We start from the raw sequence: 26,693 nt of genomic DNA, 5'->3' as shown, positions 1-26,693 counted from the left end.
GGGTTGAATACGCCTTCGCTGCATCTATTATTGACGATTATGCGTCAGTTCGAAAGAAATGGCGCGTATATATTTATACATATGTGCGTGTATATAGGTGCTCGCATCTGCCGCGATCGTTACCTCGGATTTTTCTCTCCTTCGGAAGTGGCGATTGTGGTCGCAGCAGCGTACCAGCATACACGCAGACGTGTATCAGGGCTTCGGGAGGATGCCCCGTGGTTTGTTTGCCGATGACTTCTGGCCTCGGTTGTCAGTTTGCCGGGCTTCTCAAGAGCGCCTCGTTTCCTGCGACTCCGCCACGATTGTCCGCGGAATGATTTCTCGATAGTTCTCGATAGCGATCAGCGAGTTAACCGGCCTATTGTCGACGCGTTAATTGGACAAGAAGCTGATGATCGAAAGACGCTGGCGGCCGCTCGATAATGTATAATAATGGATTCCTGCAATTATAAGATTTTCAATGCGTATTTGTTTTATATAAAAATGTGTCGCAATTTTATAATATATAATGCTCTATAATTATTGCAATGTATACTATTATTAAATACATAACATGACGTATATTTTTATAAACACTGACAGATACCAAGAAATACGCGAAATTAAAATAATCGTTTATATAAAATAAATTATATCTCAAGTATTCCAACATTGTATCTTTATTAATAAACTGCGTACAATATTTATCCGAAAAGCTAAATCAATACATTATGTCTATTTCTCCCTGTTTTGCTCGAGGCGATAACATCTCGGTCGAAGGTAAAAATATATGCCGGATTACGAGCGCGAGCGCACACACGTGTGCAAGTATGCATAGATCCCGGCAAGGTGGTCAAAGGGATAAGAGCGCGTGCGGGGGAGGCCAGGTGCCTACTCCCGCATAAGTGATTGGCGGGAAAGCGAGGGTGGATGAAAGAGAAGAAAAATGTATATCGGCGTGTGCGAACCGTTGTATCGGTATATATAACTATGATCAGTGATAAAAGCAGATCAAACATACTGCGAGAGATATATAAGACTTACTAGAATCAATATCGATACCAATGTATACATTTCTTCTCTTTCGGCTAGCGATAGCTAAGAAGCAAGATCATCATCTTTCGGATTATCTGGAACGAAGAAAAAAAATTTTCCTCACCAAAAAAGATATTTTTTTTGTAAGAAATGCCAAAAGAGAGAGCTGTAATTTTATATTTATCGCATGTTGAATAAATTACACGTCATTGCAAAATTATTTTTCCTGCACTATTATTAAATCGATATTATAGATATAATCTATCAAAAGTAAAGTTCTTTTTATGCATGACAGAGCAGAATAAATTTTCTACTTCGACCGTGCATTTTAACCGAGAACAATGCGACTATCGGCGTTTTGACCGGATTTTGTTAAATATGAAGGGGGTTGAGCCATATCTACACAAATGACACTATCGAGGCACAGTTACTCACCAGTTGTCCGCCAGTTGTTTACCGATCATGAACACGAGGCTAAATTTTTTCCTCGTTCCTTCGTTCGGCGGACAACCACCTGCGGGGGGCAGGTGATGTTGGACGTAATCAGAACCATAGGGCGCCACAATCCGCGTCACCCTTCTCCAACACCCTTATCGAATCTCTGGCCATCGTTTGTTTTCCGCTGCGTTGCAATGCGAGTGGTTGACTCACGGTATGCAAAACGCATGCATGTATAAACTTTGGTAAAATAAGAGCTACATATTTTGATCTGAAGAACACAAAATATATATAAACTATAAATTTAATAAACTTACATAATTAAGAAATTAAAATAATAAATGCATTTGACATGTGTGGAAAATATTTTTATGAAGAAAGGCTGGGATAATTTTTCCTTAATCAAAGTATCAAAACAATAATCAATAATAAGTATTAAAACAATAATGAATAATTTTTAGATTGTAATTTAAAAAAAATTAAAAAATTTGTAAAATACAATAAAAAAATGTAATAAAAGAAAATAAAAATATAAAATAAAATGAAACTTATTAAGAAATATATATCATGCCATTCGCCGAATATATATGCGTCTATTGTCAAAAATATTATGTCTAATGAGATGATCGAAAATTAATCAAGATTTATCAAATCGAATCGAAATAAAAATCTCGCACAATCCATTAAAAACTTGGCTAATTAATTTGAAATCGTCGCGACTGTAATTATCAATGAATCGAACAGTCCTCTGCGTACCTCACACCTCGTTCATTCCCCGTTGAAAGGAAGGGGAATCCTCAAGACGGCAGACTAAAGCTAGACGCCGCTAGACCGGTCGCGAAGAAAAATCTTACCGGTCTCTTGGCTCATGCAGCCGGACATCGCGTTCAGTGGGTTAGTACTGCCGGTCTATGCAGTCGCGCCTCATCACCATCTCTCACTGTTCTCTCCTTTTTGTCTTCTACTTCTTCAGTTTGATTATGCGGGTCCGACATCGCCATACGATTCGCACTCACTCATCCACACAGACTGGTCTGACTTTTTTCTCTCCCTCTCTTTCCTTTCTTTTTCTCGAAAAGCTTATTTCGATTTTTCGATCCTTCGATCCTCGAGTCTTTAACTCGCGGAAATTGAAGCAACGCCTCGAGGAATAAATGAACACTGACATCTTTGAATCTGCTGATTATTTAGCATGAGAAACGTGTACTCGAGGGACTTACATACTCAATAAAATCTATAACAGACTTCTTGAAAAGACTAAGATTATATTATTATAAAATTTCAATTTTTAGAATCTCTTTTTCACTTTACCAAGTTTACAATCGCAAAACTATTCAACAACTTAAATTTTCCCTATGTATAAATATATTTAAATTGAGGTGCGACATTTTGAAAGTAACAATACGAGGCGAACGTAACGTATGCTTATAATCGTACATATCATATATACAAGTAGATTCGCAAAGTCATATAAATATATCTTTCATCCGAGATAAAGGACAGGACAATGAAGATAAAAGCCTGTACTTATCCTAAAGTACGTCGTTAACTATTTATCCGATCAAAATCGACGAAATAGACCCCTTAGACCTTCGGTAGAAAGAGATCCCACTCTGACCGCGCAATTCCTTCGCGACCGTTATCGTCGTCGGAGGAGGACGACGAGGAGGCGACGCGACTGACGACGACGACGTGGACAAGGGGGGAATGGGGCCCTCGGGAAAGCAGGGGGGAGACTAGTTAATGGCTCGGCTACTTTATGCGACAGGTACACGTGTGTCGCGCTCTTCTCTTTCTCTAGCCGATGATTTTTCGTAGTGGCCAGAGAGATGTGGGCATAGGGGCCCAACCGGGCAGGGGCCGGAGCCAGGCCCAGGCGCTACGAGCGATCGCGGCTCGACACCGTGCGCCCGCGGCAGGTGCTTGCCTCTTATACAGTCTTTCCCGCTGGTGCCGGCGCTCCTCTCTCGTGCCTTCCCTCAATGCCGCCTTGGGTAAGAGGCCAGAACCCGAAAGAAGCACCACGGCATCTGCCTCCCTATCTCTCTCTCTCTTTCCCCCTTTTTCTCCTTCCATCTTCCTGAACGGTCGCGCGAGTCGGCGATCGCAGGACAAGTCAAGGGACTAGGGGGGAGAGGATCGGAGCCACGCGCCAACGATCCCCTCTACTCCTGTCGGCTCGTCGGTTCTGCTCGCGTTGCTCCTTTCGCTCTTCTTCGCGTATGTATCCACGTTCTACTTATAAACCGACTTATCGCGCACTTGACCTATCGCCTGGAAAATCATCCAATGTGTTTAAGTCTATGAATATTATATATTTTTAGTTATTCGATGACGTCGAGAGACTCGGTTCTTTGGAATGTTAATGATGAGTTACCTTGATTCTTTTGGGAGAAGGAGAAGGGAGACGATCGCCATCATCGTCATTCATTCAATTGATACATGTATTGTGATCATCTTGGCAAGTGCTATAAATTGCAAAGAATATATCGAATAACGAGCTGAATTTATAAATTGTTTCCCCGGATTGAAAGAATCACAACTGCAACTGTTGTGACATCAGAGGAATATTTCGCCCAAAATTGTTCGCGGTCCGGATTAACGCGAGTAAAGACCGTACTTTACGATGCGGGAATAGAAGATTACTCGCGAAACGAATCTCGTTCGCGTAATTCTTTAGTGATTATTCCGTAAGATACGACGATCTTACCGTCACAGAAACAATCGTGCCAATGTCTTCGAGCCGATTCGGGTGCCGCCTCGGCTTGGGAATATATTGCCCGCGACGTTGACACAGGAACACTTTGCAACATTTTTACACGCTGCTTTGCATAAGCGAGAGAATCGTTGCAACACGTCCGCCTTCGTTTCGGCGATAATAAAATTACCTGTATATTGCTCGCAGATAAAAATAAAAGTGGAAATGCGAATCTCGCGCTCTGAGAATCGTATTAGCTTTTGCCGACATCTTTATAACAAACGAAAGTGCTACGTTCCTTAATACAACTTGAAGGACTTGAGCCGTGTACAAGCTACAAAACGAGGTATTTGTAGTTTTGTTTTGGAGAAAGGGGCAAGGGAGGGAGAGAGAAAGCTTAAACTTGTAAAATATGAGATAGTAAAATCCCCATATACGCGTAGCTGCAATAATTTTTCACTTAATTCCCGTGGAAACATTCCTGTTGGTCCTTACTTCCCCGCACAAGTAAAACTATCGAGATACAAATTCTAATATCTTTCACAATTGAAATATTCACGACTGTAAAAATTTAAAAATTGAGATATTTTCTTGAAAAATACTCTTGGATAATTAAATAATTATTCCTTTTTTCCTTCACAACGTGATGACGTATACTTGATTTCCGCACTGAGAAAAAAAAGTTGTTAACTTGACTAAACCATTTAACTAAATTATTATTTTTTTAATTGAATTATTTAACTATTTAAATTAAATAATATATATTAAATCTAATAAAAAATCTAATAAATGACATCTATTTAACTTAAATATTCAAATATTTCAATTAAAAAAATAATAATTTAGTTAAACGGTTTGGTAAAGTTAATAACTTTTTTTTCTCAGTGCGTTAGGATCAGACACGATTGTCCTTTCAAAGGCCGTTGAGTTTGACCGAGGACTCGGCCATAGTGCTCGATCACGTCAGAAACGCGGGGGAGGTTTACAAAAAACGCGGACAAGCAAAGACACACAATACCCACCTACCCCGCTATTATTTTCAATTCCATGCATTCAAGTCATTGAGCCGGCGAGACCGGATCATTATTGCCGGCTTTATTACCGGACACTTGTGTGCGCAAACTCCCGTCATTATTATTCGCATTGATAAACGATCGTCGCCGCGTCACGAGGGATAATGTCGTAAAAAGTACTCTACCCGCCGATCACAATCAGCCGGATGCAAGGTGGGGGCCTCTCGCAAAAAGGAGGCCTGTCTCGCGAAATCTCGCGCCAGTTCCTGTGTGTATCGATCGATACCGTGGCTCTTGTCAATGTTTCCTCGATCCTGATACATCCGAGAGGTAGAACGTGACGTCAAAGCATAATCGAATAAAAATACTGGAACGAGGAGCACGTATTTACAAAAATAGATGTCACGTGTCTCTTATGGTCCTCGGTTTTATCTCAGGTGTTTCTCGTGAAAGTTGTCACTGTTCCTCTATACGACTATTAACATAGCGGTAGTCATTCTTAATCTTCTACTAAACACTATTACAGACGTACAGATGCCGCATTTTAATACATTCCTAACGACAGCTTATGCCACAAACACCGTTTTTTTCTCGCTACATGGATCGTCCGGTATTTCAATCACGAATTAATCGATATAAATTTAACGTGTATACTAAAAGCATGCTGTATCGACGAACACGAAGAGATTTTACCGCGAGAATTAGAATCTTCGGAGTAAAAATAATTATCAAAAATCACATGTAGGTCATTGCATTATTATAGAAAATTTTCTCCTCTCTATCAAATAAGATATGACTCATGTTAGCATCGATGACTCACGTTCGTTTTATCGATACGTCCGACTGGTAGAGGCTTAGGGTTAAGCTTCTCGATGGTATTCTAATTGGCAGTGGGGTAAACTTTGCGATATTTAGTAACCGGTTCATTCATATTTCCCGTCAGATCCAACATCAAAGTCGTCGTGATATTTCCAGGAAGAATTCGTTTTTTATTTGCCGAGATCCGCGTCAGTTTATCAAGAATCTTTGATCAACCGATACTCTATAAGGTCCTTTATTTATAACGACGGCCCACGCGTCTGATGCGCAGACACGTCTCGTTCGCGAGAAAAAAGACGGAAAAAATTACTAAACTCCAGCTGCGACGCCGCTAAATTTCAACTAATTTAACTAAAGGGATTACAGGCGAATGTGATAGAATGTTAACGTTGTCTGCCGCTAATGTAAATTACCACTTGTGTTAGTTCCCGTTTGTGTTAGTTCTCTCTCAGGATTCTCAGCATGAAGTGAATGCCACCAGAAGCTATCCTCGCTCTTTCTTTAAGGAACACTATGCCAAATTAATATAACAGTCTCTCTATAATTTTAATAGTATATTATGTTTCAAAGTACTGTCACATGTGTGTGCCGCATTTTCAACTTTTCGTAGCTATCTCTATAATGTCGACTCTATTTTAATACATCCCGCTGTGAGCCGACACGAAAATGTAGATGTTTCTTTTTTGGAGAATCTCCCTTTTATTACATTAATAATTTCTAATGAAAAAAAACTAATTCGACGGAATATATGTTAAAAAGTATCGCTAAAATTTCTCTCATATAAGTTTGAATATGCTGGTTTTACGAAATTAGCTATTTAAACAATCAGCGTAAAAATACATGTATAAATAAAGCTATAAATAACTAGATGCAAATTGGACCGTATAAATAACGTGAGAGATTTAAGAGATCTTCTCTCATATAAGGTGCCGCATGATCAAGATTGCGCGATTACAGATGCATCTTCGCCGCTCCGTCTTAATTAAAGCGTCCTCGTGAAAAGTCCCTGTGTCGGGTTCCATAGTGACGGCATGTGTTTCCGTCGAGACACGGTATCTTCTATCATATTTCATTTTTTCGAGTTAAGAATGCTGCTTCCTTTATTAAACGTCGAATTGGTCTATCATTCTAGACATTTCTTTTACACGAAATAATTTCTAGAGACGTTAGAGATTATCGAATGTAAAATAGCTTCAACACTTGCAATAGAATAATCTTTTTTATCCGTCGATTATTTTTGATACGTGCAACTTTTAATATTTAAATATCACAATGTATATTATTCAACATACTTTGAAATTAATTTGTGCATATCTTGTGGTGCTTTTACACTTTCACAATTTTTTCTTTTCTCGCCAAGCGAACGCATTATTGCGAAATACAGCAAATTTCAAGATACAAAATTGTAACGCATTAAGTCTCTCACCTGGCAACGCGTTGCCAAATACTTTCGGGACATTACAGAATTCATCAAGCTACGGAATGGTCCGTCTTAATTAAGCTACCGTTATAAAAAACGGTTCGCAATCATCCGAGTCTCGACCGCGGGAGATGCGGCGGCCAGGCTGCCCGGGAATGCGATATATATCATATAATTATGAAACGGGAAATTTATTATCCTTATGTATTTCGCGTCAATAAATACACCGTGTGTCGTCAAGTTGACAATTTAACATCGTCATCGGAAATTTCTCTTAACAAGTACACAAAAGACATTGGCACTCGTCTTATAATTTCCCTTTTTCCTATCGGCATAATTCAATGACCATAAGACCGCTCATTAAGGCCTCATATTAAGCTGTCCGATTCTCGCGATTTATATAAATGAATGCATTAATTTGCCCGATGAGGAATGGGCGCGAGCTCTCGGGAAAGTATGCGCGCCGCCAGTTTCGCGTTAATGAGTGTTTGGCGCGAGCCAGCAGCACGCGCGTGTCGATGGAAAGGAGAGAGAGAGAGAGAGAGAGAGAGAGAGAGAGAGAGAGAGAGAGAGGGGAGGTGGAGAGGGAGAGAGAAAATACACGCGGGGACGACGAAAACGGCAGCTGCAGCCACGCGCCCTCTTCGTACACCATTTTACAGGTTCGCTTCCCCTCTGTCTCTTCTATCCCTCTCTCTCTCTCTCTCTTTCTCTCTTTCTCTGTCGCGCGAGTCCGAATTCTGTCGTCTCGTTTCGTCTCCTGTCCACCTTGCTCCGTTTCTTCTTCGTGCCGACGGGCACCCCGTATCGCCGTCCTCCTCTTCGCGTACGGTGACACGCACGCACGCACGCACGCACTCACGCATGTACGCACACCGAGGCCGGAGTCGTGCGCCAAAGAGGACCACCGGACTCGTCACCTGCAGCCTAGCAGACTCCCAACGGTCCTACGGACACCGTCGACACCTTGCCTAACTTCTCGGCTCCGGTAAAGAAGGAGGAAGGGGGGAGGGAGGAGGAGGGGAATTCAGTGAAATTTGGAATTGAAATTGTCTCTACGCAGTTAGATACACGGATAGATATTTCCAACACGTGGTCATCGTTTACGTGAGAACGTAATATTTAATTGAATATCGAGTACGATGCTCGATTCGATTGCCTTGAACAGTACCGGTGATCCGAAAATTTATTGACACAGGTGCAAATCGATGAGACGAGCAGATTAATGAAACAAATGAATAAATTGAAAATTGCTAATTTAAATGCTCTTCGCTATCCTTTAAGAATCCCTCTCGCCTCTTGCGCTCTCATCCGCTTTCGGAAAAATTATTATTATTAATTGATATATCGAGAGACCAAAAAGAGGAGTCGTCTGCCCTTTAGATGCGCTATATGTCATGCGCTTTAAGCAATGTTATTAGTATCAACGGACGGCTTGCGATTTTTATCCTTTTCCCCCGATTCTTTACCCTGCCAAACAGATAAGTATAGCCATTTGCACGTACCTCGGTTCTCTCTTTGGCAAAAATTCCGTTCAACGTCTCGTTCTGACGTAACGCGCGACATTAAACCAACTCGTGAGCAGGTGCATAAAGATGAATTTTGACGCACAAAGTTTCTTTCGCCTGCGAGCGTACGTGCGTGCGTGCGTGCGTGCGTGCGTACCTGATCCTGATGGAGCACGCGCTCGCGCTCTTGGGATCGCGAGAGCGCGTGTCATTAATATGCTTTCGGATTCTTGCGTACGACATCATCTCTCTCTTTCCCCTCTCTTCTCGCGCATTACATTGAATCGCATTCTTAAATCAGACATGTCATTGAAATAAAAATTTTACTAAATTAAGTTATATATACAAATATAAATAATAATCAAATATAAATATAATATAAGTAATGAAAAAAAATTATTAAGTAGAGAGAAATTGCGCGTGTAACACACAAGCTCTTGTGATACTTTCACTTGATTAAAGGTACGCAACATTGCGTGGAAGATGAGTCTTAATTATGCATACTCGCTAATTGATAGATATTCAAAGTCGAAAGACAGAGGAGCAATGGTACATTAGCATATAAGTGGCTTTTTTATTCCGTTAGCGTCAAAACTCGCTCGTTAATGTGCTACCATACCCAACTCTCGTAAAGTTACAAATCAAATAAGTTTCACAGTCACAAGCTCCCATTAATTGTAAGTCCGGACATTACATCGTATTCAATTTTCTAATTTCGATAGCGCTTTATCAACGATACAACTCTAAACACTGGAATTAAGTATCCCCGAAAAAGTTAATAACTTACACGTCACGTTTATATCGCGTTTATACACGCCTGTTTATTTCATGGCGCATCGTTTATCAAGGTGCACGCGTCGATTGCACTTACACATATCGCGATTAAAGGCAGTTAGCAAGATGCGATGATTTGTTCTCGCGCGCGCGCACGATCATTCTGTTAAATGCAAATTAATGTTTGAGGTTGCAGCTATGAACGAGGCGGCAGGTGTCCCGCGTATCGGCCGACATTTTTCCTCTCTTTCTTTTTAGATCGAAGGTCTTCTGGTACAGAGAACATCTAGAAAGTCGATGGATCGTAGTCAAATATCGATATCTGTAGTCTGATGTAGCATGTAGGGATTGAGGGGCATATTATATAGAGAGACGGCGGCGGCAGCTGCCATCGTAATTGGTAGCCTCGGAGGCCCGCATGATCAAAGTGTCGTCGTGTATCTCTCGCAGCGATGTAAAGGTAAGGGCACATGACATCGTGAAAAGCGGCCGGGGAAGTCGCGGCACGCGTCGTCGCTTAAACTTCACCAGAATTAATCCCGAACGGCGTCGCCGATAGATTTATCGTTCGCCGAACCTTATCCGAGAGGAGAAACGTCATTGTCTCTATTTCGTGTCGCTCTTACGATATCATTTATACGAATATGAACGATATGTTCATCACCAGATATGAGTTATAATTTATGCCCTTATTTCGGGAATTGTCCGATAAAAGGCGTAATAATAACTGTCTGATCTGTTATTCGCGCGAGCGTGTCTCGAAACAGGTTCTAGATGCAAATCTTAGTGTTTATAAGTACAAAAGTTCCTCGAACGATACTACAATATACGATGATACATATGAAATAATATTGACCGATGCTGTCCTTCAATATCACTTGTACAAGAGCGCATGTCCTGCCTCAGGGGTAGTTTGCGTTGTCGGAATTCGAATAGAAATCGATCGAGTCGCTGCTAAATAGCACGAAAATGAAAAATAACATTACTGCGGGCGATATGATTAAAAACTGATTATCCGAATTTGCGTATCATTTTGCTTGTTTCTCGCGAACTTTGTCGCGCCGTCGATCAGGTGAATAAATTTCGCACCAAATCCACCTGCCGTTTCGTTTCCAGGCCGATTCTTTTTACTTTCATCCCCTCTTCTTTCTCTCTTCTTGCTCCTTCATTCTTTCTGTCACAATGTAGCATTTCTTCCTTTCTATTTTCTCGCGAAATACCTTGTATCTAGATGGCTTACGTAAGAAGTTGCTGACGAAATTATGTTCAATTTTTTCAATACCTAAACATTTTTGTTTCCATAATTATGAGACGCGATTAAATTTTAATAGAATTAGAGAAATCTAAATCTGGGAAAATTTCTTTTTTAATAAACAAAGATTTCTCAAAAATGTACAGGATCAGTATTTTTTTTGACTTCTTACTTTTATTGACTGTCATCGGCAATTGACGTAAACGTAGGTTTCGCAAGACGACGGCATCAATTGGTTTTTTGTTGGACGTTGTCTCGATAATCGGCTCATTATCTCGCCAGAGATAATTACGATTGGACGATGCGTAATTAATCGGACATTGGTACTAAGGAGAACGAAAGAAGAACGCATGCCATACTCGCTATCTTGGAAATCTCGCTGCTAGTCCCTCTTCACATTCTCCTTCTCTTCCCCGTACACTTTCCTCGCTTTCGTCTTATATACGTTTTATCCTTTTTTTCCCTCTCGAGCCCTGGCATCTTTTTTGCCACGCCCTCTCTTTCGGGGATCCTTTTTGGGATTTGTCCTTCGTTATTACCAGCCGAGATTATCGAGGTTTTTAGCACCTCGGAACAGTGGGCACCCTCTTTGGGACCCGCTCTTTTTGCGTACAACCCGTGAATCGATCGTACCTTTTGCGCGAATGGCCATCGCGGCGTTTCACAGAGTGACGCGGCGATAAAGTTAATTACATTTGAACACAAACTTGATAAGTAATCTGTGAATTTTTGCCGAAATACCGTTTTAGGTAATTGTCTCGAGTAAGAGAGTTATTTATTTAAAATATTTAAGCCGCACTCTAAAAGCAAAAATCATAATAAAAATAAAAATGCTAAAATTTCTTTTAGGCATAATCCTAATAAAAAATAACAAAAAATAAATTATATTTATATTATTTATATTTCATTTTTTTATTCAAACTATAAAAAAAATCTAGGACAGTTTTATATCACAAATAAGTTTCTATTTCCAAAAGTATCTAATATTTTTCGTATATTTACAATCAAATAAAACCTTATTATGATAGATAAAAAATAGTTAAAAATAGATAAAAAAATATATAGATATTTTATTGTAACGTAATTTATATTGAATTTCAAGAGCTGTAAATAGAACCTCTTCGATATTAAATTGTGGCTCAAATTATGCCTCTTAAAATCCGCGCATGTCACAATCTTCTCTTTAATTAATAGTTGATTAAATGGAAATCGGAAGCGAAACATTCCGTCGGCTTTACAAGAAAAGCCCCCATCCGCAACATTCTTGCGTATTTTTTCACGCATATATATATTCCAGGTGTTGCCGCCGCGTGCGAATGTGAAGGGCTGATACATATCCATATATTTTATTATCCATACATTATTCGTATATTATCCACGATCGTGGCGGTGGCGGCGAGGGAGAGATATTTAAGTATCTTATTATCCTCCGATCTCTCTCTCTCTTTTTTCTTCGCCGGTGATGTCTCGCACCAGACAGACGCGGCAAGGCTTGGGACCCCGGACTCTCGCGGGTCACAGGAACAACAAACGGGCCTCGCGTGCGCGCGTCCTTGACCGCGAGACCTTGACATCCGAGCGATTGCATCCGACCTCTCAGGGTAGACCACGTCATTTCGTGAAAGTAGAAACGTGCCGCTTGTGCCGAGCCGATCCAGGCGCGCGACACAATCGCATGTAACTTATCGCATACCTTGTCGCATCCCTCGCGTCCGATCCTCGCGTCGTCATCAGCTGCTTGATATTTGCATGTCAATGAGGCGCGCGTGGAATCGCGTGCCAAGCGGCTTACAAAACGTGCCTGAATTGTAGGTGGCGATATGAACGAGCGTGTTTACCTTCCAGAAGTTATCGCTGCAATTTACTCGCGCACTATATTTTCCCTGTCGTTCCCCTTTCGCTTTAGTTTAATTTTTTAGTTTAGTTTTTAAGGGGATATACCAATATTAACAATCTAGAATATGAATAGATGTTTTATAACGATAATAATTTTATATTATATATTATATTATATTATATTATATTATATTATATTATATTATATATTATATTATATTTTATATTATATTATATTATATTTTATATTATATTACATTATATTATATTTTACATTATATTATATTATATTTTATATTATATTATATTATATATTTGATTTTTTCACCGAAATTATATAAATAATATTCTCATTCAAGTAACGTCAATTGATGAAAATTTTAATCTTGATTTCCAATTTTATTTCTCATTTACGCTATCCACGTGTAAAATATATTACCGACAAATTTCCTTCTTTTACACCATCTATCCAATACAGATAACTGATAGGAGTGGAATTTAATATTAAATAAGAAATTTAAAGAGGAAAGAAACTCTTTCGTTTCTTGAGATCAATTTCATTTGAATCAAGCTTCAATCGAATGCATCATCATGATATTTCAGTCGTTGCCGGTATCCAACGCGGTTCAAGGAGAAAGGTCCACGAAAGGATCATTTTCTCCTTCTCGCACGGCGTCTTATTCTCCCGCTAATGTATTCAAGGTCCCTCGGGATTTAATCGATTAATGTATAAGGACACGATTCGATTCTTCAACGTCACGAGCCACCGAAGAGCGCGGGAGGGGGAGGAAGGGATTTTACGACGGAGATCGCCTCTATGGGGTCTCTACTCGATCCCGATGCTTGTAATTAAGGCTATCTCGGAATATCTAACATTCCTCGGCGCTCGCTCGCCAAAAGGGGACATTGGTGACAATTTAGATAACGCCGTCAAAAAACTATACCGGCCCTTCATCGGTGCACGATATACGGTAGCAGGTAGAAATATCGAGAGAGAAAGAAGAGAGGGAAAAGAAAAGGAAAGAGGAGTATAAAAAGCCGATATTTTTCTCTCACGGCGAGAGAAAACACCCTCGGGCGCATCTCGAAAGCATCCGGAAAGCCATAAAGCAACCCGAAACAAATCTCAGTCATTGTTTGCGTTTGTTGTAGAATTTTTGCGAGGATCGACGAAAGGAAGAATAATGTGTTGCCCTTAGAGGAAACTTGGATATGTACGATTTTGAAGACTGCGAACAACAGAATAAATTTGCGTTTGAAATTTGCTACATTCCTAGTTCCTCTCTTCCTCTCCTCCTAATCTTAACAGCGGGTAAACACGATTTAATATTAGCCGGCGATAAAGCCGCGACGTGATAAAAAGCTGAATGGAATCATTGTCGGCGAGTGCACGACGATACAAAACTTAGTACTATGACGTAACGTCATAGAGCAATTTCTGAATACACATATGACTAACGTAGGTGTCCGTTTCAACGCTTCATTTATATAAAAACGCTGTCAAGTGGCTCGGAATTGAATACATCGTTTAACATTCCCGGCGAATATTGTTCGAATATCGTCGACTAATCAAGTCTCCCTCGTAAAGAACTATCGATTCTCGCGTAGAGGTCATTCGGTAGCCGATTCTTATACGTTCCGACTGATATCGCTACCTCGAATCATTGGCAACGATCAACGGTAGCTTCCGATCGAGACCCTTTCAACGACCGGTCAGGCTCGTGAGGGTTCATGATTCTCCGTCTTTTGTCGGGCACGAGAAATTCCTGCGGGACGTCCGTCCCAACGTCAGCAGATAGTCTAACCAGATATAGTTCTGTGCGAACGTACGTCATCCCTTCGAATGGCGGGAGTTCCCTTTGTGCATTCACGTGAAAGATGACTCGTCGAATGATCCGCCGCAAACGGTCCTTCCACCTCGAATTATGCCACGGTATACTCGTACGATAAATCTTCACCGAGAAGAATCGTCGTTGCCGATCATCGAGCCTCGATCCTCGATCCTCGATCCTCGATCTTGTGACGATGCCATTCGTACATGCGTTCTTACACGTAAACCAATGACGGAGAGATGGATGATATCCGACGCGGGGAGAAACCACGATTACACAGGATTAAAACGTGGATCCGACAACACAATACGATCGCGAAATTATAGGCGCTTAAATGTTCGTATTCTCGTATTCCATAATTGCATTGTATTATCGGAGGCTTGACTAATGATACCTGCTTAATGTGCCATTATTAGATCCAGGATGTGCAATGATAAAAATACATTTGTCGATAATTATATTTGTACGCTAAAATCTTTTATATTTAAATTTCTTAATTTTGTACGCTTAAATCTTTTATCTAATATTTTATATAATTCTAGAAAAAAATTTAAATTTTAAACTAAATTATAAAATTTAAAAAAAAATTTAAATTTGTACGCTTAAATCTTTTATCTAATATTTTATAAAATTTTTAAATAAAAAGAATCATTGCATTAAGCAGTAGCTTGCTTTTAAATTGATGTGCACGTTTCTTTTCATGAATGAAAAGATAAAACGTTTTCTAAATATAGAAATCTCCATATAATTATGTTTGATAAACTTTCGATCGTTTCTGACTGCTGTCGCAATAAGATTAATTTAAGATCCTCTTATATATACGTATCTAAGAAAATCTTGATTAAAGATAAATCTTCATTTATCGCGAAGCTATTTGTGAGATCAACGAGTATTTATACGAACGAACTGGTCGTTAACAAGGACAGGACCTAGATTTGATACTAAATAATTAGATGAATTATCCGATATGGGAGTTTTCTACTCGTAAAATTTAATATAAATATCGCTCTCTTATACATCGATTATCTACCTTGTTCGTCGTCAATATTAAAGAGGATAGCTAATTCGAAAAAAAAAAATTAAACGACTATAATATATTTTCGAAGGACAGAACAGCGATTATTGTCTTATCCTTTACGTACGCGCACGAGGTGCGCCGGTTTGTGGAAAGAGCATCCTCTCCCAGTGATAAAGCCGACAAGGTCGTTTGCGCCAAGCATGAAGAACCACGATCGGGCGGTTCGTCGTTGGAACGTGTTGTGGATCATTAATCAGCTCGGCGATACGCTCGCGGCGGCCGATGGAACCGTAAAGCCTTTGTCGTTTTATGCTTAAACGGAGAAAATTATGCGCTGGCTGTCACAGAAATTGCATTATCGCAACGCTCGCGCGTGCATCCGTCGCGCCGGGGTAATTGCAAAGTTTCACGCGTACGCACGATCTGCCGGGTGCGTGCGTACGCGCGTCATCCGCGGGGTATGCAAATAACGTGTTTGTCTAAACGTGACAAATTCGGAATACAACGCCTCGCCTGTTGGCTCGTATCGTGTGATGGGCCAGTTCTCGATTGACCTTGGGGACCTCCAATGGGGTAGAGTTCCGCAATCAAGGTTTTTTAGCAAAAAGAATAAGAGTTGAGAACAAATATGTATTCTTTTGGTACCCTTTCACGTATATAACGCCAATATATATTGTGTCTTTTAATCTTAAAAATAATTAATTACGCGTGTCGTTAGCATAATACAATAAATATGTACTGCTCTATCATATATATTTTATAAAGTTATATATCTGTTGTGTATGGGTGTACGCGAGTGCGTGCACGTATCTCACGAATTAATTCGTCGCGGCCACACGCATCTTTATTTCTTTTTCCGCGATGGGGAAGAATGAATTGGGAAGATAAATTCCGATAAGCGTTTTCTCGTCTGAAATTTTTACGCGTCTCTTAAACCAAGCGCATGTTGCCCATCAATGCACGTCTGGATATAAAGTGCAATTTAATCGCGGCATGATAAGCGCATATGCGTCGATGATGCCATCTTAATAACGCGTACCATTTACTCGAATATTTAATACTGATACCTGAAGATACAGCGAAAAATATTATATAATTTTTGTTAATATACCCATTGATTTTCCGCTTCTTGTAATTAATTACATAATTTATAATTAGCTCGCAAGAACATTTGTCAAGAAAGTTTGTAATTGAACATATATTATCGTATTTTATTTTATAATATGCACTTATAATACGTCAACAAATATTTTAATTATTGCGTAATCGAGACAATTTTTTTAAAGTTTCTTTTAGTGATTAATTACAGACAATTTTCTCATCTTTGTCCTCGTCGAAAATTTAAAAAAATTCTCGATATCCATACGAGCGGATTAATCAGCAATATCGGTATCCGGCCAACCTGCTGCGACATATGCCACGTACGTTGGCTCACGCACCGATACGCATACCTGCCCACATACGTTTGTGCGTCATATGTGTCGCCGATTATGTTCCGTATCGGCAACCCCACATGACCCTTTATGAAATAGACGCGCGCAAGCGTAAATTGTCTCCCTCGGACTGCCTCTCCTCGACCCTTTATTCATTCCGGAACACAATTATCTGTGCATTACATATGCGAGCTGGTGTTGACATGCCAGCACGTGAAAATCTACATTTTCGTTCAAATCTGCATCGCACATGTGTCAGAGAATATATCTGGAGAAAAAATTTTGCGCTTTTGATTATATTTACAATTTATCGATTTGTTATTGTTTTACAGTGCAAAAAATGCAATATTTTTATAAATATAATTAATAATTGTTATAAAAATCATAAACTTGTTGTGTGACGATTAATTAATTAAGAAGAAAATAAAAAATAAATTATTAAATAAAGACCTAGGTTTTTTATTCGTCTTTATTGTTATAAATAACTCGGTGATGATGCGTTTTGCTGTATGCAATTTTTCGAGGACGATCATTATCGGCTTTGTCACAACCATGTCAAAGCATCTGCAGTTAATTAGGGATTCAGAAAAATTCTCCCTGGCGCATTATATTTGAATAAAGTATTTTTTCCCAAAAGAGATTAATTTTAAGTAAAAACAGGAATTAATCGCTCTCTGTAATACGTACTTATAATTTATACCTGGCACAGAAAGCATATCTTTTAACATAAAAAATATAGCGACAAACCTCGCAACTATTATTATCCCTCTTACTTAAATACTTGTGAGACTGTTTACGATAACGTGTAATCGACACAAATCAGCCAAAGTATGTTATTACATCAAACGTATATTATAAAGAACTAAATGGCTCTAAACGCGCCTCCGTCGTGAAAATGATGGAGAAGAGAAGGGCTCGAGAAATTGTAACAATTGCATAGCGCACCCATGGTCCATACTTCATCCGGCCAAGTAGAGAGCCCCTTAATCTCTATGATCGGGCTGGACAATGATCCGAACGATCATCTAACATCTAAAACCGTGCCCGAGGCGCGTGAGACGACTGCAACGAGCGTCTCAGATCGCAGTTGCATCGGTTGCAAGGGTTGACTCGGAGAACGCAACAACGTGGCATCGTTCATCTCCACCACTCGGCACGGTAATTAATTTCACGGTAATTGGCGGCGAAGTGTCTGGCAATGGGGAATCGAGGTATCGCGCGCGCGCGCGCGAGAGACCTCCGAGAATATATAATTACGGAATAAATTCCAAACTCGGAGCTTTCAAGATAATAAGGCTATTAAGAGTGTTCAAAAAATTCTCTGACCTCTCTGTCCTTTACACGAGGTTCCTCTTTGACAACATGACCGTCGCATCGTATCAGCTTTCGAATTCCTTTCTCTTCTCCAGGTTACGCCATGCGTATATTTTTTCATTAATTAAATGTATAAAATAATAGTATAAAATAATTAATTATTAATTGTATCATCATATTTATTTAATATTTAATTACAACAAATATCACTCCAATGTATCAATCCCAGAAAGATTCGCATATGATATGAATTCCGCAAGTTCTCTCTCAATAAAAAAGTAAAATGTATCTGTGTTAATGTAAACTTTGCGCATTTTTTTGGAAAAAAATATATTAAATTTTATATTAAATTACATATTAAATTTTATACATGTATCTCATATATGTATATATTATATACATGTAATGTTTCGCTTCTCACGTTCACGCTTAAACTTTGAACCGCCTGTCTCTCTTTCGCGTTCCTGCTCTCGTATCCTTATCAGGGGTCCAAAGGGCGCACCTATCATCATCTATAACGAATCACGTCCGCCTGACGTTTATTTATCCACGCAAAAAAAAAATGTCCAGCAGGACCTTCTCTACGTCGTCTTATATCGCTCCCTCGCGAGTCACCTTTTCGACAAGGAGAAAGACAAACCTGTAAAAAGAGGGACGCGGGAGAACCGCCAGAGAGAATCAAAAGGAGGAAAAAGGAACGCGGGGAACGCGTATACCTGTTCTCCACGCGCGAGCACGCACATGCGCGAGCGCGACTCCACACATGTACTCCGCGCACGCACATCCCCTCACCCCCCCGCCCTTCCCTTCGCTCCCGCCGTACAAGCGCCCTTAAGCGCACGAGGCTCGAGCAAGCACGCGTGCGCCCTCGTACACGCACGCATGTAGACGCACGCTCCGTTCGGCGAGGATAAAACCGGACGAGTGGAAAGGGAGAGAAGGGAGCCAGCGGATGGGAGTAGGCGCGCGCCACGAATGTGAGGAAGGGAGGACGGCTCGCGTCTCTTCCCCTTCCCCTTTGTCGTCGTACATGTCTTCTTTACTAGTGACGGCCGTGAGGTGATATCGTTGGTTCCATACAAATAAGTTTTTTTTTTTCTTTTTCGAAATATATCATTCCGTTGTGGAATAAATGGTGATTTGCTACGTAAAAGTGAGGCGAAACCCACCCCGACATAAATATACGTTTATATATCCTGTAAATCATTTTTACTACTTCCTTTCATGCGATATCGCAATGTTCAGAGTTTCGAGAAAATTGGAGTAGCTTATTTATTGCGATAAAAAAGGCAGGGGCTCTCGATAATGACATATACATTTTATATGTTATTTTTATGCATCTTCGCTTCGATAATAAAATGGGAGATGTGTTATCATATATTAAAATATTTCCAACTTTTCTCTCATTCCGTGCAATATTTGTAATGTATTTATAGCGAATTATAAAAATACATCATAAAAAGGACGAAGAGACACGTGCTACAGTCGTAGCCATCGCTATCGTGCTCTTTCGCCGTCGCTACTTTCCTCCCCTTTTTCCCCGCTGCTGCAGTCGTCTCGGGTACTCGTATGTTCCGTGCCACCGGGCTCCCTCACCCTCCTCCGATACCTCTTCGTCTTCTGCACAGCTTCCCTCCAGCCGCAGACCTCTCCATCTCCTCCCACTCCTTGTTCCTCATCATCTTTCTTCCTCCTCTTCCTCGGCCTCTCTCCTTGTTATGCGTTCTACACCTCGGTCTCTTGTCGTCTCGCTTCATCAACTTGCCCGGACCCCCGGACCAGCTTTTCTTTCTCCCGGTAACTGTTCAAATTTCGATCCCGAGACACCGCGAGGCCGGTGGGGATGTGGACCCTTCGTATCTGCGCCAGTGTCTCTCATACGAGAAACGCGGAATTCGGCTCAATACGCAGACATTGGGCCTTATTGGCACATTGAACTAGAGATTATTCATTTAGATTTTTTTCTATGGATTGGGATTGAAATTTTATCATAAAGGGACAATCTGCAGGAATTTTTGAAAATAACGATCTATTTCGTTGCTTGTAGTATCAAAACTTATATTATTATTTTTCTTTTTTTCTCATTCACTTGCTCTCTTTACAATTATATATTACCAGCATTTTTTGCTGACGAAAGAATCATGTGTTTTACATTTCCAACTCAGTTTTTAACGTACATAATATACATGTATTTTAGTCTTCAAGTTATATAGTTTAAGTTGTAATTAAAGGATATAAAATAATAAAGATTAATATTTGCATGCTCAAACGTTTTGCCTTATTCATGCAATAAGAAATTTATAATTAATATCTTCTTGATAGAATTTATCTTTTTCTAATTAGTTTATCAATTATTCCAAAGACATGCCGATGATGGACCTTATTATATCGATAACAATGCATCATGCTTTGAAACATAAATTGGTAAACAAATCGGAGTGTACTAGTAGGGACGAGGACGAACGAAGATGAGAATCTCGGGCAACGTAGGGCCTTTGGGACCGCGGTAGTGGGAAATCACGAGGGTATGAGGTACAGCGGGCCGGTAAGACGGGGAAAGAGAGAGAGAGAGAAGACCGGGGGTTTAGGACCCGAGATCGAGTACGAGGGTTCGTGGAGGGGAGATGGCGCGTGCCTGTCCCGGCTATATAAGGCCCCGAACCCTCATTGGCTAGGCATTTCGGGAGCCAGAATCGTACCGAAAGCATCGAGGGTGAAGTTTCATTTTTTCTTCCCACGCTTGTCTTTTTCGGTCGATCGGTCGATCGGTCGGTCGGTCGAGTAGAGTAAATTTGCGCGTCCGTTCCACATCTTTACGCGATCGCGTGTATACCGCAAGGTGTCGACGGATCGCATCGAACTTACTTGGACAAAGTTTCTCTTCGATATATCGAACAGTGCAGTCTACGAAGGTCGTCTGGCACGCGCTACTACAATTCCTGCTCTTGGGTGGTGGGGGATTCGGACCCGTGATATGACTTTAGTGGGGTTCAAGGAGGAAAGCGTCCTGCCCATCATGCTGAGTGTACAGCAGCAGCATCATCACCACAGCCTTCACGCTACTTCGAGCGCGCAGACCCATCGCGGTAACGTGATTGTCTCCACCAGCGGTATGCCAACCAATAATAGTAGTCTGCAACACGGATGCAAGCGCTCCAAGATCTACGGCCAATCCAGTGGACCTTACGGCACAGTACCGCATCAACCTGCCTCGGTGGCTAGACGAAACGCGCGAGAGCGCAACAGGGTGAAGCAGGTAAACAATGGATTCGCCACTCTGAGGCAGCACATACCGCAGGCGGTGGCGCAGGCGTTGGGTAGCAGTACAGCCGGGACTCACGGTGGATCCAGAGCCGGCAGCAAAAAGCTGTCTAAAGTCGAAACCTTGAGAATGGCGGTGGAGTACATCAGGAGTCTTCAGCGTCTTCTGGAAGAGCACGACGGTTCCGAGTCGAGCGGATCTTCGCCAACCTCTTCCACATCCTCCAATTCACCTGCCTGCGGTTCCGAAAATGGGATTGGTTCCGATTCCGGCCATCCGGCGGAGTTGAGACTACGAGGTGGCATCACCGGGGAAATACGTCATCACGGATCTGATCTGCATCGTCATCAACATCTCCGGCAGAATTCAAGCCCGACTTTCGTCCCGACAACGTGTTCAGAGGCATCGAGCTCGCCGACGCCGAGCTTTGTCTCCGAAACCTCGTCAGCTGGAAGTCAAGGTTACGGCACGTCTGGCACACTTTACACGTATTCCGACAGTTACGACAATCACGAGCCGATGAGTCCAGAAGACGAGGAACTACTGGATGCCATCACCTGGTGGCAGAATCAATGAGAGGATGCCCATGTCGATTTCTTGTGGCCTTCTCAAGGTTGGTGTCGTGATTCCTTGTTTTTCTTTTCTAGTTGTCACTCACGGGTCATTCACATTGCAAAGTTTCATGATCTTCAATAGTTGCATCGCGTGTCGTAATTGTAAAGTGTAAATGTCAGTCTTATTGTTATAATTAATCCGTTTAATAATATTTTTGTGAATTAATTAATCTTGAATCTTATTTGTGATTTCGGATGCATTTGTATGAAAATCTCTTCCCATTTAAATTCTTAAAATAACGTCATTTTATTAAAGTCTATTTTAGAATAATTAATTCAAATAATCTACCTTTGAATAATTAAACAACATACAATCGATTATCGCCGAATCAGGTGAACGCACATTCGATAATTCGATCGATTCGTTTTATTTCTCAAAACATTTCTTCTCATTCTTGCCACCCTCACCAGTTGGCGATCATATATATTTTATCCAAGGGTGAATGTCTCGCTACGTTACCGGGAAGCTCAAAGAAATTTCCGACTAGATTTGTGACCTTGCCCTCTCACAATGGCGCGCGCGAACCCTCGCTGAAACCCTGTCCATTCAAATCGCAGACTCCATTCAATGGGGTACCGAGTATACATTCGAGGAGCGACGCTTTTGTGCCGCAATTTCTTTCACGATACGTTAATGCGCATGTATGTGTGCGTCAGTCCCTCCTCTACCGTTTTTTTTTCGACCCCACCCTCTGCCTCTCACCCTTCAGCGGGATTTTCGAGTCGCTCGATCCGATCATCAGAAAAGACACTTCTTTTTTTAGAGTTGTATATTGTATAAAGTGTGAATTTTAAGACGCTACTACTTTTAATAATAACGGTACCGAATTAAAACAATGTATAAAAAACAATAAAACAAAGATTGTTTAAATTTTTCATCGTGCAAATTATAATAGAAATCATTCAATATAACAAGTTAAAGTTATAAAATAAATTCGAAATAGAATATTTTTCTTTCTCTCGTTAAAGTTCTCTACATAAGAATTTTCTTTTCAAGACTCTCTTTTAATAGTTTTTAATTCAAAGATTTCAACAAATTATAAATATAAAAATATCAAAGTTTGCCCTTTCCACAAAGCCCGCGTTCAAATTCAACTCTAATCTTGATGGACGTAACTTTCGGATCTCTCAACGTGTGTATGGTCTTTCCTTATCCCTGTCTCTCACTTTTCCCCTATATCGCTGTTCTCCTTTATCCATCTAACGTTCCTCTCTTTTTCACGAAGACGATTTCGTTTGCTGCGTTTAACTTGAATGCATCTTTCAGGATATGCCCGTCCCTCGTTTGTCGGTTTTTGAACCGGTACGATGTTCTTCTTTCTCTCTTTTCTTCTCTCATTTCCACTTTTTCTCTCGCTTTTGCCCACGAGGAGCGAGAATCCTTTGCACTAAACCGCCCTTACCTGAAATCATCCCCTTCTTCTTTCATCTCGCATACCTGCAGAGCTTCTTTTTTTATCATTTTTTACCAACGAGAAGCGTGATCTAGAGAAGATCAATATCGTTTACGTGAAAGCATAAACATTGAATGTTATAAAATTAGTTTAAAATGTGAATAATGTCTAAAGTCTAAAATAATAATCTGTGTCGGCTTCTTTGTTCAAAAATAAAATCATTATCTTATCTATAATATTGATTTAACTAATCAATTCTTTTCCGTTTTTTGTTACAGCAATGATCGGATGTAGAGGCGCATCAAGAGGGTCAAAGACAAACATGAAACGAATAAGCGAAACAAAGGTAAATGAAGAAAGCGGCTGTTGCATTAATTATAATCTAGTCATATTACTTTTGCATTCTGTCTAAATTAGTGTAATATGTTATCTTATTTTGTACAAATGTGAAAGTTTTTTAAATGTATTATCTCTAAAAACTATGTCGTATCGATGTCACAATCTTCAAAGCATACGACTAAAAGTAGTACTTTGAAAGTACACAGCTATACAACAAATGTAAAATTGCAATTTTTAATTATTTTTTTATACATTATGTAATTTATTATCGCAAAAATACTTTCTCGTACTTTATTATTCATGACTAAACATGCTCTCTAAGCTAGATTGACAGATTGATTATTTATTTAGGATAGCTCATATATTCGAACATTTCTAAATTATTCTTCAAATATTCATTGCATTAAAAAAGCTTTTTAAATAAAAGTTGCATGATTTTTCGAAAGCGATAGAAAACGATATAAAAAAATAGTTGGAATAAACTATGAAAATTGCATTCTTTAAAATATTTAAATATATGCTACCTTATTTTTATATTTTTGTATGTAAAATATAAGATAGCTCAAAAAATCGATCAACTTAAAGAAAATCAATTAGTGTAAAAAAAATAATACAACGAATATGCCATTGTATTTAAAAAAATAAAAGTAGTCTTTATTATTTAGATCTCGAAAGCACACATACAATTTTATATAGAGCAAAAATTGACATTATAAAAATGGAAAATTCTTTCTCGAAATCATGCAAATTTTGTTTGAAACGTTTCAATGAGTAATTTAACAACTTGAGATTGAAAAATAAAATCCATCGGCATGTCATAATTATTATTGTGTATAATAATTATAATAATTATTATATATTATATTGTATTACATATTACGTTATATTATATATATGTCATGTTGTATATTGCATTGTGTATTACATTATATTATATTATATAATTATTGTACAATAATAATAATTATACACTTATATATGTTAAATTGATTAAATTGCACAGTAATTCTATAAAATCTCTACACAGATTTTATAGAATGGCTCGTGAATAACCGAGTGCTAATGAATAAATGTTAGTGCTGTCAGTATTTAGATATCCGGGTATTTCGCGTGTTTTCCCGGTATGTTCGATATTATATAATTATTATTATTTTATAAGTACATATTATTACGTTACTTAATTATTATTATATTATATTTATATTATATGATAATTATAATTATATATTGTTATATTATTGTGTATTAATTATTTGTAGTATTTTGTTAATATGTAGACCAAATAATGTCTATATATTTCTCGGGCTATACCCGACATGTATCTCTATCCAAATTCACAAAAATTACATGCGGGTACTCAGATCCATTATTTTATTTTATATTATTTTTCGAATAAACCTTCAATATCTGGACATAATCAATCCCTATCCTTTTTCATGATAAATTTTTATTTAATGTGCTCCAACTATAATTTATGATAATTTATATAATAATAATTATGTACTAAAAGATATGTGCTATGAGGTTACGTATATATTTTTTATAACTTAAGATTATATATAATTATAAAATTATATATTTTTTAAGAATCGAATAGTATTGTTGATCAAAGAAGAGATTCAGGGAATAAATATATATTAGAATATAATATTATTCTCTGATCCTGTTTACATATTCAAGAAAACGATATTTTTTACTGTTGTTGTATTATATTAAGCACAGAAAAAGAGAGGAGATTTGTCGTTTTTTAAGAATATAATTGTAAACATAGCCTCATTGTGTTTAACATTCGATTTCCTATTTTAAAATAAGTTTCGTACCTGGATAATACCAGAAATATCAGGATGTCTAAGTAGTAGTATTCGAAATATTTATGTACCTGAATATTGACAACACTAATTTCTTTTGTCGTAAATTATGTGTATAAATATGTACGATGAATCGCTCACATAATCGATCGAAGATTTATGTATTCGCCCAGAATGAATCAATAACGTTTCGTGATCGGCAGTGCCTTTTTGTAAATAAAAAATATTGTAATAAAATTTGACGGCAATTCGTTGAATACAACGGATTACGTTACGAATAATTTTATTATACTATTATTTTTATCTTTCCATCCCAATGCCATTTTAAATATAATATAAAACCAACTTTATTACAATCTAAATATTTACTTGAAAATATTTGCAAAATATTTCACATTTAATTATATATTATGGGTTCTATTTATTTATAAATACATATCCATAACAGCTAATTTGAGATAAAGAAATTGCAGATTATCATGAAAGTAATAAACCCGTTCAAACATAAATACAACTGAAATGTACCATATACGTCACTGTAAATTACAAATAATTACATATATCTCAGGTGCGAGATATTTTCGTTGGAATTACTTTTACGACTATAAATTGCCGATTTCATTAATAAGGCAGCTGCAAAAGAGGATATAATATCCCTCACACACATTTTCCTGTTGTATTATTTTTAGATTAAAATCATAATAATATATCTAGTATATAAAAATATATACACATATTTATTTGCGCTTTTTCTAATAAATAATTTTTTAAATCTTAAATATAATATTGGATAGTTTAAATATAAACGAAATTTTTATAATTATTTTCTTAATATATGTATATTAACTTTTATATTACAATAAAGCACTAATTTTGGGAACAGAAAATATAAAATAATAAGAGA

The 26,693-nt window shown here is 38.8% G+C and overlaps 2 protein-coding genes across 2 annotated transcripts in view; both read left to right on the top strand.

Moving 5' to 3' along the window:
- Positions 1 to 21,040: 21,040 nt before the first annotated feature.
- On the top strand, positions 21,041 to 24,010 carry LOC145960545 (achaete-scute complex protein T3). Its single transcript, XM_083080106.1, has 2 exons — positions 21,041 to 22,247; positions 23,921 to 24,010. Exon 1 carries the CDS (start codon positions 21,347 to 21,349, stop codon positions 22,208 to 22,210), a length of 864 nt encoding a protein of 287 aa, XP_082936232.1. The 5' UTR covers positions 21,041 to 21,346; the 3' UTR covers positions 22,211 to 22,247; positions 23,921 to 24,010.
- LOC145960544 (uncharacterized) overlaps positions 23,921 to 26,693 on the top strand; it is a 48,621-nt gene continuing 45,848 nt past the window's right edge. Inside the window, exon 1 of the mRNA XM_083080104.1 lies at positions 23,921 to 23,988. The gene's annotated coding sequence lies outside the window, so the exon portion shown is untranslated. The remainder of the gene's footprint in view (positions 23,989 to 26,693) is intronic.

This window comes from Camponotus vicinus, unplaced genomic scaffold (assembly GCF_025532165.1).
Source record: "Camponotus vicinus isolate PSW18456_S1 unplaced genomic scaffold, iyCamVici1.0 SCAF_10, whole genome shotgun sequence".
NCBI classification, from domain to species: Eukaryota; Metazoa; Arthropoda; class Insecta; order Hymenoptera; family Formicidae; genus Camponotus; species Camponotus vicinus.
The sequence above is the reverse complement of the archived record's forward strand: the minus strand, read 5'-3'. Positions and strand labels throughout refer to the sequence as shown.